The sequence below is a fragment of the Silurus meridionalis genome, chromosome 5, assembly GCF_014805685.1.
Source record: "Silurus meridionalis isolate SWU-2019-XX chromosome 5, ASM1480568v1, whole genome shotgun sequence".
NCBI classification, from domain to species: domain Eukaryota; kingdom Metazoa; phylum Chordata; class Actinopteri; order Siluriformes; family Siluridae; genus Silurus; species Silurus meridionalis.
Window position 1 is genome coordinate 24,746,121 of NC_060888.1, and position 18,883 is coordinate 24,765,003.

Sequence of the window (18,883 nt, forward strand, 5' to 3'; positions counted from 1 at the left end):
GATTTATATATTGTATATTATATCCCAAACCAGATTCCCCAGAATGATGCCATAAATCTCCTTTCACACAAGACAGTGATGACTCACTGAATTTTCTCATGTTTTAATAAGAAATGTGGACCCTGTGGTCTCTGTGTATTTAAATCTCTTTTCACTGTTGATATTAATGCGCTAATTGTTGTTTCAATTTAATATTCAATTCAATACATTTTTGCAAAAATTTGCAAAACACTATTTGCATAGTGTCTTCAGATATAAACATTGTCTCAAAGCAGCTTTACAGAGATAACCATTATAAAAAATTTATACGTTTGTTCCTTGTAAGTAAATTGTATGTTTGTCCCTAATGAGCGAGCCAGTGGTGACTGTGGCAAAGGGAAAACTCCCTGAGATGGCATGAGGAAGAAACCTTAAGAGGAACCAGAATCAAAAGGGAACTCATCCTCATCTGGGTGACACCAAATGTCTATTCATTACAGCTAATCACTGTTAAATTGTGCAGTGATAGACACGTAAATGCAACCTGTAATCCTGAGCCATCGTGGTAGACTGTTATATTAACTGCAGTCTTAATCCATCCTCAAAGTTCTTGCGTTGTTCAGTAACTTTATTAACCTTAAGGTTTTTGTTTCTATAGCAACAGGTCATTCATAGAGAGTTGTATAGCAGATTATCCTCTAATAAAATCTGATGTTATTTAAAGAAGTGAAAAAATGTATAATTGTTTATATGGTGGAGCTTTCAGGACGCTTTATGGAAGGAGTCTCCAGTGTCAGCACTTTTTTTATCCTGGGCTGCATGCCTTATAGAGCAGTAGTGGCTTAGTGGTCTCTAAATTACTTTATCTGAGTTCTCTGTAACATGACAAACATGATTATTTTCAAGACGTGAACACTAATGAAGAAATAGCTGCTGCTGTAATGTATGTGAGACCAAAAATGAACTTGTTAGCAGTAAATATGGAGAAATATGGACTAAAAAGTATGTATTTGATTCATTAATACAAATAATCGTTGACGTTGATTTGTGTATGTGGGATTAAACACGTTAGGATTTACTGTTTTGGGAAAATAATCATCATGCCACTTTATATCATTTTTCTATAACATTATTTTGTGCATATTTCAGATATAAGATCAAATATTTTTAGCTTAAACGATGTCAAACAAATACATCCTTAAATGCAGGGCTGATGACTCTCTCTTAGACTCTTAGTCTAAGGCTTTGATAGAGTTAGAAATCTATTGAGAACATGAAACAAACTGTTTTTTAATATTTAAATAGGATGAAACCATACTTTGCTGTTCGCTTTCCATTTTCTTTACCATACTAGGCTTAGTTAGGTTTTATTTTGGTCGAGGATATCTGCTGGGGAATCAGACAGCCTGCGCCTTGAGGCTGTTTTGAGGATTGTCCTGAATCCAGTCTTCTAGATTAGCATATATTTAAACGCAGCTTGTTTTTTTCCCCACTCGCCACGTTGCTTGTCAGCGTTGCAGGAATCACGTCAATGAGCTAACCGACATGTTATTGCCTGTTAATGACACGAGAGGTTGCAACAAAAACATGATGGTTATATCAGGCAGGAATAGTGGATTGAGAGGATTTAGGCGTCGTCAGGACTTGACACAGTGAACAGAGGCTGGAAACGCAGATAGCGATCAAAGCTTCAGGCCTACGCTTTATAATCGCTGAGCTCCTCAATCTGCTACCGGTGCTGTCACCGCAGAATCCTACTGAGACATGGTCTCTTGCTCCCTCCTTGTTTTTCCTGTGCATTATCTAAAAATGCTCATGGGGCGGTTTGTGGACTCGGTGTGTGGGACATGCTGAAGGCTCTGAGCTCGGTTTTTGATATGAATCGTCTTCGTGTACTCGTTTGTTTTGAAGGTTGAGATCCGAGCTGGCGTTACGTTTCGTGCACATCGAATAAATTAACGATATATTACAGATAAACAAAAATGATTTATTGTGAAACAGAAAAAACAACAAAAAAAAAACCCTCCAGGGTCGGCATTCATTTCTGGTCTCCCTGATCTAAATCATCATCATTTTCACCTTCATGCATTTCAGGTGTTGGTCGCATTAATGGCCGATAGCTTCTTCTTATAGCTACTTTTAGAAGAGAGAAAAGCTTCCTCAAGGATTAGATCATTCAAAGCAGTCTGGAAGATTTAATGTTTGGTCGTTGCTCCAGAGGGTTCTTCACACTTATAAATAGTTGGAACACAGAGCGCGAGGTGGGAATACACCCTGGTCCATTGAACAGCACCATGCACACACACACATTCACACACTCATTCACGCCTAGGGGCAATTTAGCGTTACCTAACGGCATGCGAGGAAATCAGGGAGAAATCACTTGAGAAAACTCTAAACTTTTACAGTATTTTCTTAAAATTACTATCCTGTCTGTTCTTACTTGTATACGAAGTGACCCAGAGGTAAGACATTGGCTCAGAAGGTTGTGAGCTCAAATCCCAGCCCTACCAAGCTGAGCCCTTGAGCCCTACCTGGGCGGTTGTATAAATGAGATAAATGTGAGTCACTCTGGATAAGTGTGTCTACAAAATACTTGTGTTGTTTGCAGACTAATCTCAAGTACATTCATACAGTTGGTGTTCACATTCAAATGCAACCTCCCAGACTATAGACCTCTTATATAACTGTGAGAATTGGATACATCTTTGTCTGAAGTAAGGAATAAAGCATGATATGGCATGTTGGATTAAGAAAATCAACAGATGGTGTGGAACAGAAACATTGTTAAGTTTATTGTTTTCCTAAAACTGCACAAACTGTTCTGTTTAATTATTTTATACCACAGCACTTTACCGATGAATGAATTATTTTTCAATTAACAATGATATCAAAATATTTATCTGCTTATAATTGCAATCGGTTGTCTCTCGATGCAGCTTGTTGTAATGTAATAACGAGAAGAACAGATGTCAGTGCAGATGACATAACCTGAACCATAGCACCAGAATCACAGCCATAACCACAGGGAACCAACATGAGACAAAAGGTGCTTTGAAAGATGAGACTATATCCAAGTGTTAATCAGGATGACAGGTGTGAATAATTAGACACGTGACATCTCATGTGACGGTGCAGTTGCGGATTGGAATTGTAGTTCAGGACCATACATTTTCGACACCAAGAAAACAAATCAAAGATTTTTGGTTATAGTTTCAGCCCTGATTGTTCCAAAGTGTTGATACGGGAGACCCCACAAAGTGTCCCTCTGTAAAAACTTTGATGGGGACACAATTTTCTTTGTTTGAAAAAAAAAAAAATGCATGCAAATTACCTGTAACTATGGAAATGGTAAAGTACTGTATTAATATAAACCTGTGAATTGAATTCAACTTGACCAAATTGCCAAAACTGCTATTATGTAAAATAAATACATATTTTTTTGACCAATCAGAATCAAGACGTCACCAGGACAGGCTTTAATAAACAGGTTGAGGTCAATAAACAGGTCAATACATGTAGGTTCGTTTTTCTTTTTTTTTTATACCCAGTAAAACTTTCTGAATAATGGAATTATTTACAATTCATTTATCTGTTGGATTTAAACAAACTTTAAATTAAATTTTTAATTTAGATGCTCAAAGGTGAAGAGGAAATTATTGTGGTAAACACAAACCCTGCTTGTCAGATAGGACTTTTGTGCTGAAGAGCACCTTATGTAATACCTTAAGCCCGAACAGTCCATTATTTGTTCGTAGATTTTTATTCAAATGCAGCCTGGCAAACAATATTGTGTTAGAAGTGTGTTAAACCCTGAAGAGCGAGTGTCAGAGAAACACCGTCTCTTATGTAACTGTTAAAATAGTATAAAGATTTGTCTGTGGTGACTAACAGCGAGACTATTGAAGGTGCAGTGGCGTTGGTCATCATCAGGGATCATCAGGGATTCATCCTGAGTCTGGCCAGCCTACACCTTGTGCTTCAACTTGTTAAAGCTAATATTGTGATTTTTCAAAACTAAATTTAACTCAGCTTCTACTTTCACCGCTCAGCAGCTGTCGGCTCGATCCAAGTTGCACGGAGCTACAGCATGCTGCATTCGATCTTGTTTTTTTTTCTTTCTTCACAGTGAATTAAAATGACATTCATATTTCATTTGGAGATCTTGATGAGAGTCCATTTGAAGTGTGAACGGCTGTGAGTCAGGATTTTTAATCTGAACGTGCAGGCTGTAATCTTCTTCGGTTGTGATTTAAGTAGTGATGGTACGTCGCGGTTTGGACGATTTCAGGATTCTAATTGGAATTTTCCATATCTGATTAAAGCTGAGAGAGACTCCAATCTTTCGTTTTCCATTTTGATGAAAGCATCTCGAGTGGCTTGTCTCTGATGAAGGACAGGTGGACTGCTGTCAGTGCCCCATGAAGACGCAGTTAAAAGCAGATTGGGTCCTATGAATAGACATCCTGTTGGAATGGTGTGATGCCATGCACGGCTATTTCATGGAATTTACTGGTTTTGGCCCATTACCCATCATCCCCCATTACCACCTGTCCCTATCTTGTTAAACCTTCAGGGCTTGCCTCTTGCCTGATTCTTAGTTACGTGGGTATAAGACGAGCACCCATTTCCCAAATTCTTGATGAGATCATTAGAAGTAAATGAAAGAATTACGTAGTGCCCTTGATTATTTATATATCATGCCGGAGATCTGGATGCTCTTTGATGTGTGGAAACAAGTCAGCCAATGGGATTGCTCTGCTGTGCCTGGCAGTAGCGTTTGATTGGCTCAGATCGGTGCCTCATTTGAAACCGATGACTGCTCCAGGAGCCGTTAAAGGCTTTATAAATCTTCTCCGTGCTGGGGTCAGCATACTAAAACGTCCTCGTTGTTGTGGTAATGCAGTGTCTAAGGCAGTGGCAGTGACGTTTTCCTGAACCGGAGCGCATACATGCATGCTTTTCTTCTCTGTTTCAGCGTCACATCACCGCACGACCCCTGCCTTTCTCTTGCTGTCCCCGGTTTCTCAGGAAACCCCATATGCTCGAACTGTCAGAGCAGGTGGCGATCGGTTGGAGAAGAGGCTTTCAGCACGACCTCTGATAACATACCGACACATACTTTCACGCCCCCACACTCTCGCTGAAGACCTTTAACGCTAGCGTCTTGTTAAACCAAGGCTCCCGGTAACCACGGTGAATTATTCATTTTATTCTCATTTCATTTCAGGGAAGAGAAAAATCACACCATTTGCTGGTTTTGTCACCTCGGTGCTGGAGAGTCATTCAGAGATGATTAATGCGGTGATTAATAGGCCTTCATTGGTATTATTTGATTCCTATATTGAGGAGCATAACATTGACACAGTCCTGGGCTGCAGTGACTTGCTGACATTAATCACCACTTCTCTATAGTCAAAGGTTCACTAGAATATTATCTTCATAAGTCTATGTCTCTCAGCCACAGTGAAGCTGAGGGTTTTTTAATACAGGATGACATGAAGGCACCGTTTCAGGGCAATAGGTGTGTAATTGCGGGTGAGATGACACATTCTCTGTACCTATATATTATAACTGCATGGTTGTCTTCCTCTACAACCCAAAAAACAAACCCACATTCACATGACTGTGAATTCCTTTTCTTTTTTTGTTTTGATTTTTTCAACTCTGCCTAGGAACACTCAGGGTCATCCACGATACAGCACCCCTAGAGCACGGAGGGTTAAGGGTCTTGTTTAAGGGCCCAAAAGAGGCAGGTTGGTGGGTAAAAGAAAAACCTAAACCCTAAGGTTAAAAGGAAAAAAAAATACTTTTAATTGTGTAACTTAATTAGCAGAAAAAAATTATTTGTTGTCTGTATACTATTCGGCTGCATTATACCACTCACAACACGATTATACTGGTAGCACCGGCTCGCAGCACATTCCCGGTTTTCTATGTTTACATCTGTGTTTTTTGTGTTTTCAGGTTTTTACATGTCAGCCATGTATCTTTGCTTCAAGGCATGTTTCTCCCCACATTTAGTCCCCATTTGCTGTTATAATAACCTTTATTCTTTTGAGAAGATGTTCCTCTAGATTTTGGGGTGTTTTGTGGAGATTTGTGATCATTCAGGCACAAGAGTGGTAGTAAAGTGAGGTCCTGATGTTGGCGAGGTGGACTAGGGTGCTGTCAGCGTTCCAATTTATCTAAGGCTTGTGCAACCCTAATGGCTGGGGTTGGTTCCCTGACCGGGGATCGAACCCGGGCCACAGCGGTGAGAGCGCCACATCCTAACCACTAGACCACCAGGGACCCTCAGCTCTATATACAGTACCATATTTAAATGGAGCTTTGCTTTTGGGCTTTTGGGACCAGGTTTGAGTTTCCTAATTTGAGTGAAGGGAGAATTTAATGTTATTGCATCCAAACATTGCTTGGGTTAAATATGTAATTAATTTGTGATTATATACCGCTGTGTGTGATCGTGAAGTGTTACGCTCAGTTTACTTCTAATACCAAGTCTTTGTTCCATGTTTCGAATTTCCCAGTTTTTAATCTCGCTTTTTTGGTTTTCACACTCAGGTACTTGGTTCGCCTTGTTTGTCTTTGCCTGTTTTCTGTTTATGATTATGCCAGTTTATTTAATAAAAACGTTCTTAATCTGCACTTGCATCCAACTCCACAGTTTTCTATTCTTATATTAAATGACAGCATCTATAATAATTCTGATCGATTTTACATGGAATTATTAATTTTAATAATTGATAACATTTCATAATTTTTCGTTTGCAAGTTTTGAAATGTTTTTATTTTCTGAATTCTAGAACAACTTTTTAAGTCATAAAACGCAATCTGAAAATCCTTATTATTATTGAGTAACTGGGGTTTCTGTTTCTCCAGGTGATGGCCAAATTGAAACATCAAATCATCCTGCTACTTCAGCAATCCCCACTGGGTCTTCAAATGTTTCCTCGTCTGTCTCTCCGCTAGAAGTAGATGTAGATTCTCTCCTTCAGTCCCAGGCTCCACCAGCAGAGGCAGCATCAAGCACCAGAGAGCAGGCTGTGTTCTCCTCTGTGCTGACAGTGAGGGCAAACTCAGACTCGCTGGTGCAATATCCGGCCCACCCTCACACTTACAATCTCACCAACCACAAAATCCAGGAGGATCCACCACCTAAACCTCCACAAACTCCAACCAAGAGCGTGCTAAGCACTAACCCTGGTACGCAACCTAAAGCATGGGCATGATGTAATAGTGTGTTTGCCAGTGCTGTCATGTGTTTGCGGTTAACCGTGATCAAAATGGTTTTGTTTGCAGAAGTCCTTCTTCTGACTTGATGTTGTGGTGTGTGCTTTTGTCCCAGTCGTGTCCATCGTCATGATCATCATCATGCTTGAAAATCCTTGTATGGTGATCAGCCTCATCATCATCGTTATGTGTTAGCTATGATTTGATCTGTCATGACTCATCCTCCTTTGTCATCTCGTATGAGTGGTAATGACACTCATAGACTATTCCTTAGTCAATGACCTTCAAAGTCACAATCAAGGAGTTGTCACAATGACCATCAAGAACATATCTTCAAACAATGATTCTTGCTCAAGATTTAAAGAGGAACTTTAGTTTTTGTGCCAAATGCTAATAACAAATCATTAAAAAAATTTAAACTGCAAATTGACTTGGTTCTTGTAATTATAAGATATTTTAAATTCCCTGTTTGTGACTTTAAAAATTTCTTCCAAATTATTATTTTTGCTTTCCCATCATTGCTATATTGAGAAGAAAAAAAAATGTAGTCCCTAAGTGAAAGATATAACAACCAGGGCCAATCTGGGATTGAAAAAGAATAAACAACAGGGTGGTGTGATGCAGCCTTACTAAAACTGATTATGTCTCAATATCCGAATTGTTTTTTTAAAGATATTTTCATTTATCAAAAAAGTCACAGAACAGACATCTTCCTGTTTATGATTAAATGTAATGTTGTTGAACATCTAAAAAAAGTTTGTTACTATTATGACTTATAGAAGTTCTAAACCTTTATTATTTACTAGGCTTCCTTTTAGTCCCAGAATAATTCATGTTAATATCATGTTACAATGTAGTACTCTTCCCTGCAGTAATTTTTATGTCACATTTAATTGTGTAGTCACTGGAGACTCTGGAGACTCCTTCCATAAATTATACTTTTCTGTGTTCTGTGGTATACTTTTATTTTCTGTGAACAACGTTTTTGTAAAGTTGAAGAGAAAATGGCATCTTGCTATAAAAACGTTTAGAGGTTGAACGATAGTGGAAGTTACCGATACTGAAAGCTAGGTTGGATCTTACTTGCCGATAACCAATTAATTAAACAATAGCTTTTAAAATGGATACTGGATAACCCTAGTTCCCTGAGGGAATGATAGCTGCGACGAAAACGCTTTGGGAACGCCTCGCGTTGTTCACACTCTGAATTATGTATAAAATCTGGCCAATAGGCAGTCGTGACGTCATTGGTGGGTGACATTGCGCAAACCAGGACGCTACAAAATGGGAGCGCGATGGGAGCAACATTAGCTTCTGAAAAAGGAGAAGGTAAGTGCTGCAGGGATGCAGGGAGTATGGCCCGTTGTCGCAGCCTTTGTTCCCTCAGGGAACTAGGGTTACACAGGGTTACCTCCCTCAGGGAACTCGAGCTGCGTCAAAAACGCTTTGGGAACGAGTGTCCAATCATGCCATACTGACCAGTCCCTGTCTAGTGTGCCTGAGCACAACCTGCATGCAGGACAGAGGAGCTGGGAGTGGCTCTGATGTCAAGGTCATAGAACCTGACAAAGGTCAGCAGGGTGTAGGGTTACCTAAGGGCCACCTTGGCCAAGGGCTCAAAGGGGAGGCTCAGATAGAGCCCCTAACACGGCCAAGTCCCACACAGGCACTCTGGGTTGTGTTCGGGGCCTCAGCCTCCGAGTGCCGCGTAGGAAACGTGTCACGAGGGGTTGTTTCCCCAGCGACTGCCCCGCTAGCAATAAGGTAGCAGACACGTAAACCTTCAGGGTTGATGGAGCCAATTCTGTGGCAAACTGCAGACTCCAGAACTAAACCAACCGGACAGTTAACTGGTGGTGCTCACACCACGTGGCGAACAGATGCCATTTAGCTGCAAACAACCTCCTCGTGGAGGGATCTTTGAAATGGAGAATGGTCTCTACTACCTCAGTAGAGAGACCAGCTGCTAGGAACTAAATCCCCACAGGGGCCAGCCACAGCTTCCATAACTCTGAGCAGGGGTGAACCAGGGTTTCCCCTGCCTGTGAGATACCTCCTCGGAGGAATTTCCCGAAGAGGTCCCTCGAGGAGAAACAGCAGATCTATAAACAACAGTCTGTCCAGCCATCAAGGTGCCAGGAGGAGGCGAGATCCTTCCTGGAGTATTCTCTCCAGAACTCCCGGGAGCAGTGAGATAGGGGGAAAGGCATACAGACGAAGCCTCAGCCACGTCTACACCATGGCGTCCAGCCCCAATGGGGCTGGGTGAGAGAGAGAGAAGGAGAGGGGACAGTGCAAAGTCTCCCGAGTTGCAAACAGATCCACCCGGGCTCTTAATATCTCTGCCAGGAACCGACAAAGCGAGTGCTTTCCCCAGGGAATGGGAGCTTGGGGAACATGCAGTCGGAATTCTGCTTGCATTGTAAGCTTATGGCTGCACAGATAAACACACACAAAGCACTTACCTGAACAGAAGAAGCTAATGTCGCTCCCATCGTGCTCCCATTTTGTAGCTTCCTGGTTTGCGTGAAGTTGCCCCCCAATTGAGGCGTTCCCTCGAGTTCCTGAGAGGGAACTTTAAATAAACAGCACTTAACATCAGTGATTTGCCTCTAGGGGCTGCTCTCGTACTGAATAACGCAACCCGGAAAAACTGAATGTATACTCTCTCAGTATGGGTTTTCGCCGATAGCCGATTGTTCCAGCAATCAACTACTGGTCAAGCTCTGGAAACAATAACATATTAGAATGCAAATTATAATGCAAATCAATTAGAATGTAAATAGAAACTTTGTCTTGTAGCCAGAACAAATGTTCCTTGCTTTGAAAAAAAATTTAAATGAAAAACCATTTTCTGACCAATGAAATTCAAGACTTTTAATTTTTCATTATTTTATTATTTGATTCTACATGGAAATCAGAACCACAGAGTTGAATTAAACAAGCGATGAAACCTCAAAAACTAATAAAGGATCTAGGTTGAGCTTTTTTGCTAAAATATAGAAACATTTTGAAATGATCAAGTGCTATATAAAGAGCTACAACAGAATAAGACAAATCTTTAGGATTGTTGTCATTAGAGTAAACATAAAAGATGGATAATCGAAACATTTTTGAGAGCCTGTAGCAGCTTAAAATCCCTTCTACAGAAACTGTGTTTTCAATGAGCTATTTAATCTTTCAGAAGAGGCTCCTTTGATCCCAGACCTTCTCACCACACCCGGTGCCTCCATCTCGACCTTGACCGAAACCAAACCTTCTCACTCAGATAACGTGACCAGCTCAGTTTCCCCCTCCACCTTGCTATTGAATGACACATCTCCAGGAACAGAAAAGGTTGGGAAAACTTTAATCACACAAACAATTCCAGACACTGTGACCAGTGACAGCCTCCAGCTCACCACGGTGACCACCACTATGACCACATCCTTAACTGTGACTGACACGACTGTGACTTCTCCCGGTACAAGTCCCGTAACCACTGAGGAACTTACCACAATAGCTCCGGCAACGACTACCACTGAAACCACAACTATATCGACGGAGCCTCCGACAACACCGCCGACTTCAACGACTACAACGACGACGACAACCACGCCAATTACAACCACTACTTTAACAACTACAAAGACTCAAAACACTACTGTAGCTACCACGGAAGCACCATCACCACCAAGCAAAGCACCACCACTGAGAGTTCATCTCCAACCTGCAACATCACAGAGAAGCTGTTGGTTCGAACGGGTGAGTCCCGCCCTTCACTTTTAAAGCAAATTCTAACTAAATCATTGGCTGCCATTAGGATTTAGAATTTTTTTTTTGTCATGTGCTACATTTTTTACATTTTTACAAGTGTACTCAAGGTATTTTGGTCCACCTCGATGTATCTAGGGATTGATGGATTCATGCTATAATGCATTATTATCATCATAATACCAAATATATTTATTTGTATATTTGTCTTATATAAAAAATATATATTCAAGTTAGGACAGGTTTATAGATCATTAACATTGCTTAAGAATCTGTATAAATAAATAACCATGTTGTGTAATTTGAACACACTCTCCCTCTCTCTCTCTCTCTCTCTCTCTCTCTCTCTCTCTCTTCCCTCTCTTTTCCTTCTGCTTTCATCTCTCCAGATTTCACTCTGCACTTCACAGCTCACCATTTATATTCCTCTCACTACTTCTCTCACTGTCTCTTTCTCTTCCTCTCACTCTCTCTCTCTTTCCTTATCTGCCTTTTTATAGCTTTCCCTCAGTCTGTTTATGCACCCTGCCTCTTTATCTCACTTTTATTACCATGCTCTCTTTTCCCCTCCCTTTCACTGTCATTCTTCCCATCTGTTTTTTTCTCTCGATCTGTAACTTTGACTATTGCAAATTATTGCATGTTTATTGATCTTTAACTCATTTGCATGATTTAATAATGACAGAAAGATTTATTGTATTCATGCTTACTTTTTTTTAAGAGTAATTTTTGTTGTCATGAAATAAATACGGAAACAAAAAATAAGGCAATTAGATCAGATTAGATTGAACTTTAGCATCATTGTGCACAAGTACATGTGTATATAGTGTGTGTGTGTGTGTGTCTGTCTGTCTGTCTGTCTATCTATCGATCTATCTATCTATCTAAATATACACACACACACACACACACACACACACACACACACACACAACACACACACACACACACACAGTATAACTGTGCAAAGATTGTGCGGTAGAAAAGAAGTTCATGTTGTTGATGATGTTCAGAAGAGATGTTATACATATGTACATATATGATTGTTTGGATGACACAAAATAAATATGGGAAGAATATACAGTAGTGCAATGATAAACATAAATTATGGATGGTGCAAAAAGGCATAGTGAATGAAGCAATGCAATATAGACAGAAAGTGACAGTGCAGTAGCGCATTTTAAACCATTTACTTTTGGGATCTGAAGTATTCTGATTATATTTTAACATTCTATGATCAGCTGTTCAGTGTAGTAACAGACACAGGAAAAAAAGCAATTCTTTAGTCTGTTTGTGCTTTGAGGCACCTGTATCGTCTCCCTGGTGGGAGAATGGTGAATAATCCATGACTGAGGTGAGAGGTATCTTTGAACTATTAGTGTGTGGTGGCCATTTCCTGTTTTCAGTTTATTTTAATTTTTTTTGAAGACATTTTATTTCTATGAAAACCTTAAATCTGTAAATGGAGTAGCATCTGAAGTTTGTCAGTAAAATTATTCTTTCCTTATTTACAAGCAGTTCAAAGTCCATGTATCCTAATTGGCCACATGGGAGCAAAGTAAAGCTGTTTAATACATTTAACACCTAGAGTGTGCGAATGAAAAATGTATCTGGATTTTATTAGTAATGGATGAACACTTGGGGTTGTGGTGTTATAGGAAAATAATGAGTGATGGCGTAATGTGTTGTGTACTTGTAAAATAAAATTACTCTTACAACTCAGAGTATATATAGCTACCCTCTGCTGTTATAGAAACATAGACTTTTGTACACTTTGTGTCCAATTAATAGAGTCAACATATTCCAGCTACATTATGAGAGAAACAGGTTACAAAAACATTGATTATGAAAAAAGAAAAAGACATCACAAGTATGTTTGAGCAGCAAGCGCTATGGTTTGACACTCAAATGTGTCAACTAATGAATATTAATGAGCATCGGTGGGTCTGTTATTAAATAATTAATAACGTAGTCTGAGGAGAAACAGCGGTTTATTAAATATACATAGACTCTATTTTCTGAGTAAAAAATTCAAGAATGTGTCTTGATGATTCTAGACTTTTATCAAGTAGAAAAAACAAAACATATTTTTACGTAGATGTATATATTTAAATAAATACATGCATACATACATATTACCTAGAGATTATAACACCTGCAATGTTTAATCTCAGATTGTTATGCATTTTACAAGCGAAGCACTCTCTCAGATTCACTTTGTCATTCTCAGATTCTCATTCACAGATGAAGCAGAGATGAGATGCTTTGGAAATTGAAGGGATATTTGTCCAGATTCCAGGACAGCCAGTATGATAAAGGTGTTATAAATAAATTCTTCTGAAGAGCACATTTACTGTGAGGCAAAAAAAAAAAAAAAACAGTAAGAAGATGTCAGGATGCACTTGATTGAGGTCTGATCTATTTTATCGACATTGAATCGAGCACCATTGTCCTTCATGCGGTCCTCTGGTAGTGTTTTTTTTAAATGGCTGACGGATAAAACAGAATAAAAGCGTGCCAGAAAAGTGTCATATATATATATATATATATATATATATATATATATATATATATATATATATATATATATATACAGTAAATATAAACATATTATATTTACCACTACTGATCCTTTGTACACAATTTTATCAATGAATCGTTTTCCCGTCAGCAGCTTATCTATTTGTTTGTGTGTGTATGTGTGTGTGTGTGTGTGTGTGTGTGTGTGTGTGTGTGTGTGTGTGTGTGTGTGTGTGATCCTTCTTCAGTTCTGTCCATCCAGATGAAAAGGAATTATCTGGAGAGTGGACTGAGGCAGAACTTGGTGAAAGGCTTAACCCTGGCACTTCAGAAGGCTTTCAATGACTCCAACGTCCACATCCAGGTACCTTCATTTAGCCCATATGATCAATACACTTAGCATCTCTTTTTCTACACTAAAGAAGCATCGTCATGGGATGAGTCAGTGACCATTTGAAAGAGGAGTTATCTAAGTTTTGAATGGCTGCCACAGGGGCGATGTAGTCACGTCGTTCTTCCGGAAACGTTCAGTTCTTATATTGCGTAATGAAATCGGTTCATTCTTTTTAAATAACCCTGTATTGTTGCCATTGGAAACAGAGCCTAACATCATATGCTCTGTTAATGTCTTGTAATCCAAAGCTTTATAAAACAAAAACAAGCAAAATCTCTTTCTACGTATGTAACAGATTCCCCTGCAGTGCTTCAATCTAACACAGAGTCTAATGGGTATTTGGATATGTATCACCACTGCACCATGGGAATTATAGTTTGACGGTGAAGAGTCTTGTGGGTGGTTTGTAGGCCGAGGCGTGGGAAGTGTTTGTGTTGCACACACAGTCTTCTCGGCATTGTGCGAGAACACGCCGAACAATTTCCTCTCTTTGTAAGCATCTGGGAATCATTGTGAAAAGCTTTGTGGAAAAGCGGCATCTTCTCACATCCGAAGGGTGTTTTCTCAGCTATTAGGCTTTACAGAATCAAAATCAGAAGGAAAAATGATACTTTGGGTCCATTTTCTATTCGAATTTCACACCACACAGCTTAAAGAAGTCCAGAAATACAAAAAAAGCTGTTTGCTGAGAAGTTGTGGAAAGCTCAGAAAAGGGGTTCTTTGGATAGTTAACAGTTTTTTTTTTCTTCTAAAAATATTATTATATTTGTAACCTTTTCAGAAAGGAAAATCCTCTGTAATTGGGCTCAACATTGCAACACAAAGGAAACGACTGGAAAACCGTTTGAGGTGCTACATAGAAGAAAGTTTTAACAAATAAAGTAAAGAATAAATGGCATTAAAAAAAAAAGTACTTGCACAAAAATCATCAACCGATCATGGAGAACACTGAATCAGGGCTAACTAATAACTAGACAATGAAATAATAGTTAAAATAAGTATTAAAAGCCTCTAGAATACATTCCTTATGTAGATATTCAGAATATTTCAGCATTTTAGAGCTAACATCTGGAACTCATTTAGTGTAATTATCCAGAGTTAAGGGTCTTGTTCACAACTTTTAGATTAGAATTCTAACTTTTTACCCACTGAGATACCATTTACAGTGCATCCGGAAAGTATTCACAGTGCTTCACTTTTTCATTATTTTCCTCAAAATTCTACAAACATACCCCATAATGACAATGTGAAAGAAGTTTATTTGAAATCTTTCCAAATTTATTACAAAAATAATTACATAAGTACATAAGTATTCACAGACTCTGCTCAATACTTTGTTGAAGCACCTTTTGGCACCAGTTATAGCCTCAAGCTTCAAGTTGGAACACCTATTTTTGGGCAGTTTCTCCAATTCTTCTTTGCAGAACCCCTCTAACTCCCATCAGGTTGGAAGGGGAGCGTCGGTGCAGAGCCATTTTCAGATCTTTTCCCTAGATGTTCAATATGTCTGGGCTCTGGCTGGGCTACTCAAGGACATTTCCGGAGTTGTCTCATAGCCACTCCTTAGTGTCTCATAGCCACTGTTATCTTGGCTGTGTGCTTAGAGTTGTTGTCCTGTTGGAAGATGAACCGCCGCCTTCGGGTTCCGATGAACCATTACATTAATCTTTTCCTTGATGCTGACTACTCTCCCAGTTCCTGATGCTAACAAAACATCCCCAAAGCATGATGCTGCCACCACCATGCTTCACTGTAGAGAGGGTATTGGTAGGGTGATAAGTGGTGCCTGATTTCCTGCAGACATGATGCTTGACATTCAGCCCAAAGAGTTTAGTCTTTGTTTCATGAAACCAGAGAATTTAGTTTTTTTCGTGGTCTGAGAGTCCTTCAGGTGCCTTTTGGCAAACTCCAGGCAGGCTGTCATGCTTTCGTCTGGCCACTCTACCATACAGGCCTTATTGGTGCAGTGCTGCAGAGATGGTTGTTCTTCTGGAAGGTTCTCCTCTCTTAACAGAGAAATGCTTGAGCCCTTTCAAAGTAACCATCGAATTCTTAATCACCTCCCTGAATAAGGTCCTTCTCCTCCGATCGCTCATTTTGGCAGGTAGCCCGCTCTTGAAAAAGTCCTGGTGGTTCCAAACTTCTTTTATTTACGGATGATGGAGGCCACTGTGCTGATTTTGACCTTCAATGCTGCAGAAATTGTTGTCGCCTTTCCCAGGTCTGTGCCTCAATACATTCCTGTCTCTGAGGTCTACAGACTTCATGGCTTGGTTTGTGCTCTGACATGCACTGTTAACTGTGGGACTTCATATATACAGGTGTGTGCCTTTTAAAATCATGTCCGATCAACTGTGAATACTTTCCAGGTGCACTGTATACGGTAACAGCTCATTCACAGGGACACGGACAGTAAAACAGTTTCTTAACAGAAAAATTAATAACATTGATATATTAAAACTTTCTTCCAGGAAAGATTTAGGAACTAAATGTGGAATGGGACATTCAAAAGAGCACATACAAATCTAATGGTCAGGTGTCCACAAACTTTCGTCAATAAAGTGCATGTGTCAATAAAACATTTTCCCCCCTGGCAAATAACTGTGAGGAGAAAATTTTTATTTCCAATTTAATTACAATTTTATTCCTATCAATCTGTGACAGGAACAAAACCAAGTTTATTTACTTTATTTACATTACACTTACTAAAGCGAATATAAGTATTTATTATTACATTATTAATTATTTTTATATAATAATAATTATAGTTATAGTTAGTAAAGTTTATTTTTAAAATAAATTATTTTTTTATTGTCATTCATTACATTATAAGACACTTAATACTTAATTAACTGGTTTATTATTACTCAACTTAGTTTTACTGGTCAGTGTAAAATGTGAATATTTGATCAGATCCTGATTAAGGAATTGTTTGCTTGCTGTCAGTAATCATCAGGAAAAAGGGAAAATGCTCTATAAACCGGCAAATGAGTGTAACACTGAAGATTGTTGTTATTACCGGTTGAAGAGAGTGTCAGTGTCTGATCTACCCACCGCAAAAGTGACTCAACCCGAGAATTAGCTCTGTCTGCTGTTGGAGAACGCTGCTCCTGGAGCTGTCTGTTTATCTCTCGCCCACACTTTCCCTCTCTCTCTCTCTCTCTCTCTCTCTCTCTCTCTCTCTCTCTCTCTCTCTGTCCTCTCTTGACCAATTTATTTTTGCCTTCTTCATTTCTATCTGTTTCTACATCCTGTTTGTTCTCTTGTGTTTATTTTTTAATGATATTTGGTTTTTGATTTTTCTTTCTGCAAACCTCTTTCTCTTTTTTCATGTCTGCAAATTTATCTCTTCATGTCTGCCATGTTCACCTCTCTTGCTCTTTCTCCTTCTTTAACTTTCCTTCCTTTCTCTACTTATCTATCTTTTGCATTTTTTTGTCTGTAGATGCATCCGGCATCTGTATCTTACTGTTTATTCAATTAATTTCTCTATTTCTGTCTTTCTCCCTATCTTCATGTCCTCTCCTTGTCATCCTTGCTCCCTACTCCCTTCTCTCTCTTTTCTTTACCCATTTTCTTCTCTCTAGTATCTTTTCCCACTATTTCTTTTTAGATCTCACATAGACTGGTTCAGGCTGATTCAGACAGATTTAAACTAATTTATACTTGTTGAGAATGATTGAAATTTGATTCAGAATAATTCAGAATGATTTAAACAGTTTCAGATTAATATAAATAAATTCAGAGTGTTTCAGAGTAAGATTTAGAATAATTCTGGTTAAGATTAATAATAAGACTGATTTAGACTGAATCAAACTGCTTGTAGTTGTAGAATGTTGCGGAATGTTTCAGAATATTTCACAGTGTTGTAGACTATTACAGAATCTTTGAGAATCTTTCAGACATTTTCAGACCGTTTCAGACTGATTCATAATCTTTCAGAATATTTAAGACTGTCTTAGTATGTTTCAGATTGTTTCCGTTTGTTTCAGACTGTTTTAGACAGTTTAAGAATGTTTCAGACAGTTTCAGATTGTTTTTGATATTTTAGATTGTTTCAGACTGTTTTAGAATGTTTCAGAATGTTTTGGACAATGTCAGAATGTTCCAGACAGTTTCAGAATATTTTAGATTGTTTCAGACAGTTTCAGACTGTTTAGACAGTTTTAGAATGTTTCAGACTGTTTTCGAGTGTTTCAGATTGTTTTAGATATTTTAGGCTGTTACAGACTGTTTCAGAATGTTACAGACAGTTTTAGAATATTTGAGATTGTTTCAAACTGTTTCAGACTGATTCGGAATCTTTTAGACTGTTTTATAATCGTTTAGAATATTTTGGCCTTTTTTTTGAGAATGTTTCAGACTGATTCAAAATGATTCAGAATGTTCCAGACTGATTCAGAATGTTTCAGAGTGATTCAGAATGTTTCAGACTGATTCGGAATGTTTCAGACTGATTCAGAATGATGCAGAATGTTTCAGACTGATTCAGAGTGATTCAGAATGTTTCAGAATGATTCAGAATGTTTCAGACTGATTTAGAATGATTCAGAATGTTTCAGAATGATCCAGAGTGATTCAGAATGTTTCAGACTGATTTAGAATGTTTCAGACTGTTTCAGAATGATTCAGAATGTTTCAGACTGATTCAGAGTGATTCATAATGTTTCAGACTGATTCAGACTGATTCAGAATGTTTCAGACTGATTCAGACTGATTCAGAATGTTTCAGACTGATTCAGAATGTTTCAGACTGATTTAGAATGTTTCAGACTGATTCAGAATGATTCAGAATGTTTTAGAATGATTCAGAATGATTCAGAATGTTTCAGACTGATTCAGAGTGATTCAGAATGTTTCCGACTGATTCAGAATGTTTCAGACTGATTCAGAATGTTTCAGACTGACTCAGAATGATTCAGAATGTTTCAGACTGATTCAGAGTGATTCAGAATGTTTCAGACTGATTTAGAATGTTTCAGACTGATTCAGAATGTTTCAGAC

At 38.6% G+C, this 18,883-nt stretch overlaps 1 protein-coding gene and 1 non-coding gene across 2 annotated transcripts in view; one reads left to right on the forward strand and one right to left on the reverse strand.

The window, feature by feature from the left end:
* Nucleotides 1–18,883, forward strand: part of kiaa1549la (KIAA1549-like a) — a 69,515-nt gene that overhangs the window by 17,723 nt on the left and 32,909 nt on the right. Inside the window, 4 exon segments of the mRNA XM_046850094.1 lie at nt 6,862–7,185; nt 10,397–10,885; nt 10,888–10,956; nt 13,734–13,849. Coding sequence (XP_046706050.1) covers nt 6,862–7,185; nt 10,397–10,885; nt 10,888–10,956; nt 13,734–13,849 — 998 coding nt within the window.
* trnae-cuc lies at nt 6,202–6,273 on the reverse strand. Its single transcript has one exon. It is a non-coding gene; the product is annotated as a tRNA-Glu (tRNA).